The 14,491-nt window shown below is 43.4% G+C and overlaps 2 protein-coding genes across 5 annotated transcripts in view; one reads left to right on the top strand and one right to left on the bottom strand.

The window, feature by feature from the left end:
* GSAP (gamma-secretase activating protein) overlaps positions 1-7,051 on the top strand; it is a 78,786-nt gene extending 71,735 nt beyond the window's left edge. For all 4 annotated transcript variants that reach the window (XM_057304357.1, XM_048212927.2, XM_026504246.4 and 1 more), the window contains 5 exons: positions 2,717-2,836; positions 3,690-3,751; positions 5,320-5,421; positions 5,582-5,681; positions 6,308-7,051. In XM_057304357.1, coding sequence (XP_057160340.1) covers positions 2,717-2,836; positions 3,690-3,751; positions 5,320-5,421; positions 5,582-5,681; positions 6,308-6,399 — 476 coding nt within the window. In that variant the 3' untranslated portion in view covers positions 6,400-7,051. The remainder of the gene's footprint in view (positions 1-2,716; positions 2,837-3,689; positions 3,752-5,319; positions 5,422-5,581; positions 5,682-6,307) is intronic.
* A 1,406-nt stretch (positions 7,052-8,457) lies between these two features.
* The window catches only part of CCDC146 (coiled-coil domain containing 146), a 108,129-nt gene continuing 102,095 nt past the window's right edge, over positions 8,458-14,491 (bottom strand). The window contains exons 17-19 of the mRNA XM_026504269.4: positions 13,961-14,098; positions 10,327-10,575; positions 8,458-8,963 (exon numbers count right to left, since the gene is read on the bottom strand). Coding sequence (XP_026360054.3) covers positions 8,760-8,963; positions 10,327-10,575; positions 13,961-14,098 — 591 coding nt within the window. The 3' untranslated portion in view covers positions 8,458-8,759. The remainder of the gene's footprint in view (positions 8,964-10,326; positions 10,576-13,960; positions 14,099-14,491) is intronic.

Here is a 14,491-nt window from a genome sequence, read left to right as displayed (position 1 = left end):
GTTCCCCTCACTGGCTAGTGGAGGCCAGGAGCCCTGGAGGATGAAGACTAGAATTGGCTGGAAAAGCTCTGTTTTGGAACTGATGCCTACTTTTAGCCAATTTGCTCTGTTGCCTGGAGCTGATATGCAGAGGAAGCCAAGAGCAGGCTGTTGGATGTGGGGCTGTCCCCTAGGGATAGAGGATGAAGGGTCACCAGGGATCTTTAGGACATGGACGCAGGGCTGGAAGATGAATTTCTAATCCAGGAAATCTATAGGAACCTTTAATAAACTTTTCTTCAGAACGAATTTCGTAACTTTTTTTAATCTTGTGAAGAATGTCCAGATCCATTTAAAAAATCTCATGTTGTTGATTAGTTAATAAAGTCACTTTTTTTTTGGATTCAGGGAAGCCAGCAGAGTCATCTTGTTGTCAGCCCCTTAACATCTGCTTGTGGGCAGAGTCTGTACTTTATCTGACCCTTGATGTGGCCAGGACTTAGGACTCAGTCCCTCACTGCTCATGGTTCATGTGCTCAGGGAGAGAAAACTCCATGACTGCTCTGAATTCAAGTTCCTGTTCTTTGGGCATCATTTCTCTGTCATGTAAGCCCCTAAGATTAGGCTGTGATCCTTTGTTATTCCCTACCCACACCCCGTCAGTTTCCAAGTCTGGATGTGTTGCCATGCACTTCCCATCCCTTCCTTCCTCCTTCACCGTCTGCCCCCTCCTTACCACTGGTGCAGGTTTATGCAGTGGCCTCCCAGCACGTACATCGCACGTACCTCTTGTAGCAAACTGCCCGTACCCCAGTCCGTTCTTTGCCTGTTGCCATTTTAATATTCCAAGAGTAAAACTCAAATCCTTTTTCCACCTTGCTCAAAAACCTTCAGTGTCCCTCCCCAAAGTCTACTAAATAAATTCCTCGCTGTCATTCAGCATGAAATCCCTGTCTCATGCACTCAGAACACCTTGCACTTTTCCTTCATAGAACTGGTCTTTTATTTTTTAAAAGATTTTATTCATTTTAAGCGTGCATGTGAGAGAGAGAGCGAGAGAGCACATGAGCAGGGGGGAGGAGCAGAGGGAGAGAGAGAATCTCAAATAGATTCCCCGGTGTGTGCAGCCCGAGTAGGGCTCGATCCCATGAACCTAAGATCATGACCTGAGCCGAAACCAAGAGCCAGATGCTAAATTGACTGAGCCACCCAGGTGCCCCAAACTGGTCACATTTTTAAGAATGTATATTTTTATGATTATTTGATTGTCTTCTCATCAGACTGGAAGGTGGATGGGAGCAGCTTTGGGGTCTGTTTTGCTCATTATTGTACACCCAGCTCCTTGTCTGCTGTCTGGAAGGGATTTGTTAAATAAATTCCAACCTTACCTCCTACCATTCCTCTCATACACCTGATTCCAACTCAGCTGGGTCATTCAGTACTTTCTGAACATGCCCCGTACTTTCTCACCTTTGGGCCTCTGTTCATATTGTCCCATTAATCCAGCTACCAGTTCTGGGGGCGGGATAATGTCATGCGTAAGAGCCTCGGCTCAAGTCCCATAGCCTGCATTCAAATTTAGCCCTGCCACTTGCTAATGATATGATCCTGGGCAACCTTCTTAGCTCCTGTGAATCTTGGTTTCCCCATTGATAAAATGGGAATCAGGTGGTTCCCACCTCATGGTGTTGAATGAGGATCAAGTTAGCCAATGCATAGATGGAAGGCCTCGGTACGTGTTTGTTATTGGTCGCTTTTGTTCTATCACGTGCTAAGCTCTTCATAGACCTAGCATTGGTTCTCCAAGCAACCATACAGGAAAGGTACTGGTGGCTCCATTTTAGGGATGAAGAAATGGAGGCTTACAAAGGCTGGTAACCTGTAATTAGTAAGCAACACAGTAGGATTCTTGTGCAGGTCTGCTCATGACAAGGTGGCTTTTTCTACCGTCTCCACTCTGTATGTTCTCTGGCCTCATTTCCACCCCTAGGAATTGCATTTACCTTTCAAAGTTCCCCTCATATGCTGTCTTTTCTGATTCTCTCCTGGATGATATCTTCTTCTCCCATGGATGTTGTTTTTATTATTTATTATTAATAGTGTGCTTAGAACCCTCCGTTTCTGAGTGTTTGAGTGGCCCTCCCCACAAGACTTAGGTTTGAGGGAGTTGCCTCCGTCTCTGTTGAATTCCTATAGATTTGCTATTTGACCACATTATTTAAATTTTTCTTTTTTATAATTTAGTTCAAATAGACCCCAAAAGCCCTTCTTTAGGGCATACACAGAAGTCAGGCATATAGACTGTCCCCTAGTGGTTCAAAGTTTTTCCACATCAGCAAAGTGGTGCCTATCTGTCAGCCTTTTAGCCTGGGCCTCTGGAGTTTGAAGCTATTCTGTTAATTGTTCTCTTTTGCCATCTTACTGCAGAATTGCAAACCTATTAAACTGGAGAACTGTTTTTCATCAAGCAGACCTTGCACTCTTTTTGTCTTTTTGCCTAGAAAGGGACACAAGGTGAAGGAAATACATGCTTATTGGGAATTCACTATATACCCAGCGCAATACCTACTCATGATAACACAAAGCAGGAGACTTGGACCTTGTCTTTAAGCAGCTTTTATTAGACTCTAGGTGCCAAGGCACTGAGCTAAGGGCTTTGTTAACATCACTAAATTTACTCCCTCTAGAAGACTGAGATGCTGGCTGACCCTGTTTACCCTCCTGATCTCTTGTCCAGGTTTTCACACTCTGCACACGATCCTCGGCGTCCACTGTCTCCCTTTGCATAACCTGCTGCATTACATTGATAATGGGGTGTTGCTTCTCACCGAAACAGCTGTCACAAGGCTCATGAAAGGTAAGAGGCTCCGAGTTTGCCACAGTGCCAGCCCTGCTCTGAGCCCCATCAGGGCTGACTTCGCGGTGTGTAACCCATGTGGTCACACAGGGCCCTGCTGCACTCAGGGCCGCCCCATGCTCGGTTTAATTGTCTACGTTAAATCTTGAAATCCTTAATATTGAAACAAGGGGATCCTCATTTGCCTTTTGCAATGGACTCCGCAAATTATGCAGCGTGTCCTGCTGAGTGCGGTTCACTTCCTGTAACCAGGCTTTGGGCTAATTTAAAGTGCCGTAGACCTTCAGGAGGTCCCAAAGGGCTTCTCGATCCACACACAGCTATTACATTCCTTTTCTGTACACGAGGGCACTTGAGGATAGGAGACTCTGAAGGCTTGTTTCTCAAGAAAATGTCATGAAATGGCTGACTTTCAGCTGATTAACTCTGTCATTTCAGACTTAGACTGGAGATGCAGGAAAATTTGAGAGGCAGGGCTCCTGTGAGTCTGAGCGTGAAGGTCTCTAGTGTAATCACTTGCTGAAATTATTCGTTGTGGTTTTTTATAGGTGAGTTTGTTAATATATGTTAAAGTATTTGCCGTTCCCCAAGGTGCCTTCTGTTTTCAGGTAGTTAAATTGTTTTGTGAGTGGCAGCCTGTTACAGAACCACGTTCCACGCCATACAGAAACCACTTTATTAAAAGACAGCCCTTGTATTCAGAGGCACAAACTAAAATTTTCAAGGTATTGTTAGACTTGGCTTGAGAATCCAGGGTGGGGAGTGTGTGTTATCAGAATGAGCCACTGAAGAATTGTTAGCTTGCTCAGACATTAAAATGGAGATTTGTTTTATTTGCCAATCTTTTTTGTAGATCTGGACAATTCAGAGAAAAATGAAAAACTAAAATTCAGCATCATTGTGCGGCTTCCCCCGGTAATCCTGAATTATATTTTATTCTCTCCATAAGCCTTGGTATGAACCTCCTTCAGTTTCTTCTTGCAAAGGGAACGTTTACTTGTTTTGGGCTAAAGTCAATTGAATTGTTTCACTCTTCAGTCCTTTCCAAGAAATCCCATCCATCTCCACCCCCGTCGGCCATTCCCTGCCGCGCCAAAGTGCTTCTTCCTCTGGCTTTGTACCGCCTGGCACGGGCCGCCTGAAACATTTAGCCATTTTCCCCTCTTAGGAAATCGCAGGAATATTTACATCTGTGAGTCTGAGGGGAGGGAGAGGGGAAACATGTGCTTTTGGCAGTTAAACTGATAAGAAATTTAAATACAGGTGAGGTCAGAAGGTTCTGAGACTGCATTTCCTCCCTCTGTCATTACTACCACAGCAGGAAAACATTCCTAGGTTGAAGGAAGAACGAGAAACATGAGAGAAAGGGTGAGCCAGGCACTCCTTGTTTTTATGGGGAATATTAGCTCTCGGAGTCAGAAATACTATGAAAATATGAAATTCCACAGCAAAGTCTTCAGAGCCTCGGACTTGGCAAACTTCCTGACCCTGTGAGCCCGGGACCAGCTTTCTGCTGTTTACATACCTTGAACACTTGTATATCTGACACAGTCCTCCCACGAAGGGATGTCCGCTGCCTTCTGGACCTAATCGTTTTCCTTTGTAACACCCTGTCCTCCTCACAGCTCACTGAAGCAGAGGCAAGGAGAGAAAACAAAGCATATTTTCCATGGCTAGATCTCTCTGGGGAAAATCTCTGAACATTTAGTTTGGTCTCTAAATTTTTTTTTTTTTTTTTTTGCCTCAAACTCTCAGGGAATTAAACTTTTCTGGGCAAGACATTGGCGAGAACATGCCTAAAACCCCTTGTTTCCTATCGAGACCTCTCTTAGAGTTGCAGGTGCCCAGTTTTGAAGAGTAGCAGATGAACTCTGTTTCAGAAAAAGAATTTGGCAATATCGGTGTATAAACTACTTTCCTCAGGGTTGAATTGAAGGGAGTATTTATTCAAAATTCAGAAGCACAACTCATAGGCAATGGCCTTTCTTCAAGGGTCATTAACCATAAAAGGGCCTCTCTTTTAGACTAACCAGCTACTTTGGAATAATCCTTTTTAAATTATAAGTAGATATAAATTACACGTACTTGGTGTTGTATAAGCTACATTCTCCTCTCTATATTTTTTTCCATTCTTTTATTGTTATTATTGACTTAGTTTTTTTTAGAATAGTTTTAGGTTCACAGGAATATTGAGTGCAAGGTACAGAGATTCCCCATCCACCCCCTGCCCCCACACATGCAGAGCCTCCCCTCTTCCCAACATCCCCCACCACAGCGGTCTATGTGTTACGACTGACAAACCTGCATGGACGCATCACAATCACCCAGAGTCCATAGTTAACAGTAGGGTTCACGCTCAGTGTTGTTCATTCTGTGCCTTTGGACAAACGTATAATGCAATGGATCCATCATTATAGTGTCATACAGAGTAGTTTCACTGCCCTAAAAGTCCCGCTGTACATATTTTTTGATTTGCACAATAGCTTATTGGTCAGAAGATCTGTCGACTTTGGGATCATCCTATGAGTTCTAACATCATTTCCCGGAACCACGTGAAGCGACTGCTGGTGAACTATAAGAAACAGGTGAGTGTACGAGCAAGCAAAGCCCCACTAAATGTTGTTGTTGGATCCTATTTGCCCATTTCAGCATATCCATATAGAAGCAATTGTAGTTCTTAGCCCCTTTTTAAAGTTTGTGCTTGTTTTGGAGAATCAGCTAATACCAGAGTGGTTTCCCTTTTAGCCCCAGAGTTCTATGATTGACAAGTCGCCAGGCAGTGTGGAGTTCCTGCCCCTCAACTACTTCATTGAAATACTGACAGATATAGAATCTTCCAATCAAGGTAATTTCACTCATCTGTCCTCAGGGCTTTCCTGCTTTTCTCTTGACACGTCAGTCCCTATGCACTTCTGTGTACCCCTTTCCTTCTGGAATACCCCTTACTTCTAAGTAGTCCTCACTGCAGCTGGTTTTCATTAGTAACATACAATTTCATTCCTAGAGTAAATTATGAAAGGAATAATCACCTTGGAGGTTTTAAAAGGGTTTAAGAGGTTCAAAACCCATTTGGTTGATGCGAATGACCTTTCTTGGGGCTAAGGTAGAACAAAGTTTAACAACACATGTTCAGAGGAATGTGTTTTACTAAAATGTGAAATAATTATGCTTTCAATGAGCTGCAGGCACAGTGTTGTTACAGAAGTTCCACGGGTGCGGGGGCGCCTGGGTGGCACAGCGGTTGAGCGGCTGCCTTCAGCTCAGGGCGTGATCCCAGCATTATGGGATCGAGCCCCGCATCGGGCTCCTCCCCTATGAGCCTGCTTCTTCCTCTCCCACTCCCCCTGCTTGTGTTCCCTCTCTCACTGGCTGTCTCTATCTCTGTCAAATAAATAAATAAAAATCTTAAAAAAAAAAAAAAAGAAGAAGTTCCACGGGTGCGTAGTAACGCTTTCCTCCTTATTTTTCCAGCTCTGTATGCTTTTGAAGGGCATGACAATGTGGATGCAAAGTTTGTAGAGGAAGCGGCGCTGAAACACACCACAATGCTTTTAGGTTTATGAAAGAGAAAATGCAGCTGTATCTGCTCCCAATATTGTCATCTCGCTCATTAGCTTGACTTCTGTCAAGAGTCCCTTACCAGTATTTAAAACCCAAATCAGAATACACTGTTAAGCCATCTGAATTTCAGTTTGGTACTTGTTCAGACAGAACTAAACTGCTGTACCTCATCCCGGCCTTGCAAAGCAGACAAGCAGTCAAGTGCAGAGGAGTGACAGCAGCTTGAGAAGCATGCAGTGTCCTCAGCGATGACTTAGTGGCTTATCTTCCTCATGACTTCATAGGCCAAAAGCGAGTTCGTATTGCACTCTGGAATAAAATCATGCTTTGAAAAATGTAGAGAAGAGTGCTTAGGAAAAAAAAAACAAAACTCGATGTGTTGTTGAAGATAACACATGACAAGCAGAAAAATTATTTCCAGAAGAACTGTGGTTGGAAAGAGGATACTTTTCGAAGAACTGAATGTGGACTGGGTCAAACCTGCTCTTTCCAGTATACAATGACTTGTAACATACAGCAGTGTGTACATAACGGCATCGAGAGTGGGGTTTGTCTTTGTGATGGTTCAGATGGAACTGTACTTTAATATGTTGAAGTTTTTTGTATTTACAAAAGTTTGATTTAGTAATACCTTGACATTAAAAAAAAATCACTGAAGGTTTTGGCCTCTTTCGTTTTTTGAACATAGCCTCCTTTTTATTCCAGCCCGGAATGATGATTCCATGAGCATGTTCCCTCAGAGGCCCCCGTGACACCTAACTAATTCTCCCACTTTTCTTTTTTCTTCCCTCTTTTATAGTGACTTCGCTCTGACCCCTGATGGTAGTCGCTTGCCTGGAGTCAGCTCGTGCCCTTCGCTTTTCTCTTTTCACAGTTTCTCACAGTGAACTTCTGAAATTGTCATGATCATAAACATCACTAGCTAGTATAATACTTCAACTTCTTTTCTAAAATCATATTTGTGTTCCCCAAGTTGCCCTGTCCTAAAGAATTTCCCTTTTTGGTCAAATATGTGGTCATCACAGAGCCCTGTCAGCATGTTAGACTCTTTCCCTTGAGAAGATAATTAGTTTTCATTCCCTACCCTTGCATACTTGCGCTGTTTCCGTGTTTTCCTGAAGCGTGAGTCATCTGACTTACATTGAGACTAGTCCTGTCACTCCTCTGCTCATAGCCCTTCATACAGGATAAGACCCAAACTCCTTGACGTTCAGAGTTTCCTGAATCCGGCCTTACACAGTTCCCCCGACATGAACATGCTGTTCCAGCCAGGGCAGTTCCCTGGCCTTGAACGGCTTTTGTCTTCTTACTTCTGAGCCTGGCTTAGGCTATTTCCCCCGCCTGAAGCCCCTCCCCACTTATTAAAATCTTATATACGTTTAAGGGCCGCCGGATAAACTGGTCCATCCACCTGTGACCCCCGGCCATGCCAGCACACAGTAGCACCTTCTGTGTTGGGATGGCCTGTGCACCAGTGAACATATCAATGAAGCAAAATCAGTTTTCAAATCCACTTGTGTATTCTCATACATGAGAAAATACAAAAAACAGAATTAGGAAAATATACTTGGGTGAAATGCAGTAAAATCAGAGTACCGAAGTAAGTGGAACTGGCCTCATTTTCAACTCTGCCACATGCACAGCTAAAAAATGTTTTCTCTGGGATTTTTAAAAATCTGGAGTCAGAACTTAATCACAGGTTTATTTGTATATAATATTGTAAAAAATCTAGATTTATAAGAAAGATAAATTAGAGCATAATTAGTTTTGCAGCAAAAGGATTCTTTACTTGAAAAAGAATGACCATGTATTCCTTTTAAAAGGACAAGCTTCCTTACTGCTTTTTACTTCATTTACATTTACCAACATGAACTTCAAATGCAAGTACTTAACGAAGTGAATTATAACCTCTGTGATATTGGGATATTCTCCTTTTCAAACAGTCATTCTTTCTCTTTCAAGTAAGTATATTGAACAGTATTTGCTTTTTCTTTAATAAACAAAGGCCACACTGCCAATTTCTGTACTGCATTGAAAATTGATTTATTTTTCTTGCATTGTTATAGCATCTGGACTACTATATATTTCTGAAACATAGTCAATAGAGTGAAAAAGAAAAAAATGAACGATACAGATATATGCTTTGACATAATTGTAGGAAAATTCTATGTCCTACTTAACATCATGTAAAATATAGTAGCTGATGAGTGTAAAAGGAAGCCATGTTGTTCTCCGTTATTGATCGATTGCGGATACCGTCTTTGTCTGTAATTTAGAGCTATCATGATGATATTTTCCAGCTGGGCATATGAGGAAGCCTGGTTAAAGTGTCTCCTTTAGAAGCCCAGATTAGTTTACATGGTCAGATTTCAATTGGCTTTATAACGGGTTTCCTTATGTGCCTCATATTAGCCCCCGGTTCACTGGGCTTGAAAGGAGCCAATGCGCCATATGGTTTGGGCAAAGGAAGAGTGGCCTCTGCCTCTGGGATGTAGGCATTTGGACGTGGCTCTGCAGTTGTGTAAACACCATTGGGCAGCTGGCGGTTATCTGCTACCAAGAACTCCTGCAAAGAATGATTTTTCCTTTTTAGTTTCCTGAAAACTGTAGTGAAGTCACTTCATTCTTAGGGCCCAGCAGACGCAGCTGGGTCTAAGCAGCCTTAGGCTGTGCTGGCTGATATTTCCCCAAAGGTACAGGAGGATAGGAGGGTGGAGTCACTACACACACACACACACACACACACACACACACACACACACACACACACGGTGTCTCATTGGAATGACCCGTGTTGCTCAAGCATCACTCTGTTCCTGGGGTTTAGGGTTTACCATAAACTGGTTAGTGGGGCCTAAATTCACTGTATTCCAGCTTCAATATCTTTCATCAAGCACTAATTATTTCCACGTTTTTGAAAAAGGCTGGAGTAGGTCATTAGTGAGCAAATGTTACAAAGGAGGAAATAAGGAGTAAAGCAGAACCAGAGGAGAGAAGTGGTCAGCAGCTTGCTTTGAACCTCAGGGTCTTCAGGATTCTGCCTATGCTTCTGGAGAATAGAGGAATTTCTTATAGCATTAAAAAGAACTCTAAATAATGGAGACAGATAAATGACAGCTGGGACACCACAGGTAAAATCTGGATGCCCTAAAAAACAGTCTTAGGCACTGTGGGAATTACAAATCCGACCCTATTTTCAGATATTCCTAGTACGTGTTTGGAAGGCATGTGCTCTTGGGTTAGGGAGTGAATAATGATCCTTTGGGGGATATCTACTTGACAGTCTGAGAGTGAGTTGTACGTCCCCAGGATGTAGTCTCCTTAGAAAGATGCCCAGTTCCATTGTAAGAATACTCAAAGGTCATGGGAGTAGGCAGGACTGGGCGCCCGATGTGCGGGTGCAGAGAGAGAGAGACCTAGACTGAGGCCAGTGGCAGGAGAAGAAAGCTGTGACCTTGAGGCCTATGATGCAGACCAAGGGCAGAGTCTGCAGAAGACTGTGACAACTGGATGATGTTAGAGGCCTCACAGTGTGCCGTGGGAGCGCTGGTAGCTAGACATGGGAGAATAAGGTGTGGTCTGAGCAGGGGGTAAGGACAGAGACTACAGACCTATGGATAAAACCAGTGCCAGCCTGGCCACCGTCCTGCCAATGGGAGTCCATGGCTTTCAGCCACACAGGCCACAATGTAAGACTGCAGGGTGGGACCTGGTGTTCAATGAGTGTTTTCTGGAGAATATTATGGCACTCTGGACTATGCTTTTGATTTGTCTACAGCCTGTCTTAAGCAAAACTCCTTTCTAATGATTGTCAGAACTAGGTTTGTGATAGAGTGGGAAATTTTTCATATATTTTGGGAGGACTGAAATCCCTGCAAACAGCCCTTCCTGGCGCACTTTGCCGATGCGATGTGGAAGACAAAGCTTACCCGAGACTTTTCAGTGATGGCCAAGGCATACATTTCTTCATCTCGAAGTACCTTCAACCATTCCCTCTCAATGTCTTTATTGAGTGGCAGACCCTTTTCTATCCTGGAATTGCAAGAGAAGATGAAGTCTTCTTTCTCCCTGACTTCCTTTTGGAGTTCAATGGCCAGGGCTTGTTTCATGGACAGCTCAGCAACAAGAGCCATCATTTGTTTCGTGGCGTCTTTGATCTTTTTCCGGTAGCCATTCATCTAGAATGAAAGAGCCCAAGGCTTAGACTACATACATTCTGTGGAGAGTTAAGAAAATGGCGGACTAAGGGCTGTCTAGGGTGGTGGGGGCATTCTTGCCTCAAGGAAGGAGAGTTTAAGGGGGAATTCAGAGAAAATAAGAATTAGAGGAGATCCCAGAGATTGAGCCCAATACCCTGGCTGTGTAAATAAGGACAGAATGGAGAAGAAACAGGTCTGTTCATCTAGTTACTAGAGTTCCAGGTGGATAGCATTGAGGGAAATAGTCTCTTTCTTTTTAAGAGGTGATAAGGAGAAGGGGACAGGGTATTCTGGATGTCTAAGTTCTGACCTAATTTTGCCATGTTTTTAGTTTGTCACTCATCCACTGGAGAAAAATCTGGTAGAACAAAAACTTTATTTAAAAATTACTCATTTCTTATACAAGGTAATCAGCAGAGGTCCTGTATCTGAAATGATTTTTAATGGAAAATATCATCCCTCACTGAGGTTGCATTATTGATCATAATTACTGGGATGTATCATTATTAGGTCATAAGACAGCATGAGCTGAACCTGGGGAAAATCTGGCCAATAATTTGAAATGAAATGTTCCTTGGTCTAGGTGTATGTTTACCATTTCATATCAGCTAGTTATCATCAAAGAATTAAAAGATAGGACTAAGTGGAACATAGGCACCAAGCACAATTAAAACAATGTTTGTCGAATGAAAAGAGTTAATTCTATTCTATTCTATTTTAATCCTCCAATCCTTTGAACCAGGGTGCACTGAGACATGAATATGAGCTTCCAAAAACGACACCTGATCTTGAAACACTTTCTTCTCCTAATAGAACATACACTGGTCTATCCGTACATTTGCGTAGAAAAATGTTGCTGCCAGTGATTTATCTTTCTCTGAAAACATAATGACTGATTATTATATACACACTGTCTCATTAAAGGAATAAGGAATATACATTTTAAAAACTGTTCTACAGCACAGTAATTTTTAGGAAGCTAAAGCTTCAGTGGCGAGTCATTATCTTAAATTTCATTAATTCATCAGTTAAGGCACACTTGAATATTGTGTGTATGTGTGTGTAACTAGCCAAACTCGTTTTCTCCTCCAGAGAAGGATGATATTATTCTGGGCTTCTGGGCTGCTCTAAGTCTCTGGCTGGGATGCCCCCCTTACCACCACTTTTTTTGTTTTTTTTAAAGGAAGAGGGAGAGAAAGAATCTTAAGCAGGCGCAATGCCCAGCAAGGAGCCCAATGTGGGGAATGGGGCTTAGTCTCACAACTCTGAGATCATGACCTGAGCCAAAATCAAGAGTTAAGATGCTTAACCAACTAAACCACCTAGGCGCCCTGGGACTTCCCATTTTCTGTTCATTTGGGAAACTTGGAAGAGGAGCCATAAGCTATCTAGGAAAGGTGAGAGACTTTAGATATGCATTCTTGTTGAGCTCCCACAAGGGACTGGCCACTCCTCAACTACTGAATGCTTACAACTTAAGCTCATATCACACCCATTTCACAGAATAGGAAATTTAGTTTTAAGGTCATTTGTGTATCCTTCTCAAGGTCACTCACTAGTATTGGTAAAACACAGACCTGGGATCTGAACTATTCTACCTTCTAGTTCTGCCTACTATGAAGAGATCATAATTTTAAATGAAAAAAAAAAAAAAAAAAAAAGCCAGGGAGAGAGCACCAAAGGTGGGGAAAGGTGGGTTGGGGGTGGGGGATATAAATCACTAGGCTGACTCCTCTGAAGGAACCCTCCCAGGTGGCAATCGCCACCATTTGCATTTCCCTAGCATTACAGTTAACTTCCTGACAGACTCTGCCAACAGCTTCAGCAAGCCAGCCCTCAGTGAAAATGGACTTCCCCTAAAGAAAGGGAAATTCATTTTTCAAAAGGAAGGGAGGCAACATTTAGAGAAACATCGGACGTGCTAATTCAGGCAAAGTTCACGAGACTAAAGAAGTCTTAACATTTCTTATTTTCTGAAGTAAAGCTGTGAATTGCACATGAGCCCCAGGACTGAGGGATCAGTTCTCTGCTGGAAGTCCTCAGAGCAGTGCTGTAAAAGCCTAATAAAAACAGCAAAGGAGGCTTGAGATTTACAATGATTCTCTGTTTCTTCAGTACCCCAGAACTGTTTCTGAGTGGGACTGACTGTCCACCCATTCCACACATTGTTTTCTTGAGTTTAGTGCTCTCTAGGCATTGGGGAAATTAAGGAGAATGAGGAGCCGGGGTGCCTGGGTGGCTCAGTCAGTTAAGCGTCAGACTTCTGGTTTTGGCTCAGGTCATGATCTCAGAGTCATGAGATTGAGCCCTGTGTGGGGGTCTGCACTTAGCAGGGAGTCTGCTGGAGAGTCTCTCCCTTTCCATCTGCTTCTCCCCAACCCCCCACCCCCAGGCTCATGAGCAAGCGTGCGCTCTCTCTAAAATAAATTAATGAAACCATTTTTAAAAAAAGAATGAGAAATAGTCACTGTCCCCAGGAGCCCACCATCATGGGTGCGGGTGTTACCATGGTCTATTTTTTTACCTGTCTTCCAACACTAGGTGTGGACCATGTGTCCCTTCCTCTTTATTTCTGCCCTCACACCCTCATGTGCCCTCATGAGGAGAGCACATAGTAGGTTCGGTAACTATGGCTGACTAAAATCCCTGTGCTGTCAGGGGGAGGCTCCCGGGGGCCAGAAGGTCAGGTAAGCGGGGGGTCCTCTGACTGCCCTGTGGTGTGAGGCCCTGTCTCACCTAAATCACCAAGCACCCTCCTTCGGGCCACCCCCTCCAGTTCTGCTCTAGCAGTCCTAGCCTGACCAGGTAGCTTTGAATCAGCAGTCCTCATATTTTAAACGTATGAGATTAGGAAGCTCCACGTTACTGGTGTTGCCTTGCTAGTGGGGCCTGGCAGTGGCTCCACCCCAAGGACTACTAGGCATGGGTGTTGTGAGATTGCTGTTCTCTTGTAATGGTCCCTGTCCGTTTCTGGGTTCTGGCTGAGTTCTGGGTTAGGCCCGTTTTCATGCAGACCGCTGGATAAGTGAGGCCCTCTAAACACAAGGAACTAGAAAGGATTTAACTTGGCGCATAAAATATAAGGGTAGTCATTGTCATATTTTGAGTAGGTGCCCTGTTAAGTGAAACTTGTAAACTGTCATTGAAAAGCTTAAGTTTGCCCAGTATCAAGTGAATATGCATTCAGGGAACAAGACTGAAACCTACATTTTCTAAGATTCATCTTTACATCTTTAATTTTACATCTTTATGTGTCTCTAGTCATAAAGCCTAATCTCTCCAGTGCTTCTCTCGGTAACTAAAGCAGTCTGCGGAAAATGAAAGGAGTATAGGCAGAAGGGACAAGGCAGGGTCTTGGGCAGACCTTCTTGGCTAAGAGAAGTGTGTCCTGCTTGTAGGCCTGAGTTTTGCTGCAGAGCCTGTCCGTGAGCCGGGACACCTGTTCATAGATGAACTCCTTTTCCAGTAACTTCTCCTCCTTCTTGGCTAGCTGTAGTTCCAGCTACAGTTGAAAACAATTTCAATAAAAAGGGAAAAAAGTCATGCAAGTCAAAATCTTTCTTAATTAGAGCACTATTTTTCCCCCTTAATGAAGAGAGATTGCTTTTATACAGGTGCCAAGATAGCTCTAGGAAAGTCGTTAGCATGGGGCTAAGTCAAGACTTCCCTTGCCCCAGCCCCCTCCAGACAGCTCTGGGAATTCTTCCTCTCCATGGCAGCAGGTGGCCCTCTGAGCTCCACCCAGTTTCCATGTTGCCATTCCTCTGATATGCACCCATCAGCAAGACAAATTAATCCACTGAAGACGCCAAAATTGTCCCTTTGGGCTATGAGACAAAAGTGGGCATCTTGAAACCACTCAGATTTTACTTCTTTCTGGCAAGTATTAGAAACA

Source organism: Ursus arctos, unplaced genomic scaffold (genome assembly GCF_023065955.2).
Source record: "Ursus arctos isolate Adak ecotype North America unplaced genomic scaffold, UrsArc2.0 scaffold_3, whole genome shotgun sequence".
Taxonomy (NCBI): domain Eukaryota; kingdom Metazoa; phylum Chordata; class Mammalia; order Carnivora; family Ursidae; genus Ursus; species Ursus arctos.
Note: the sequence above shows the minus strand (reverse complement) of the source record. Positions and strands in the feature narration are given on the sequence as shown.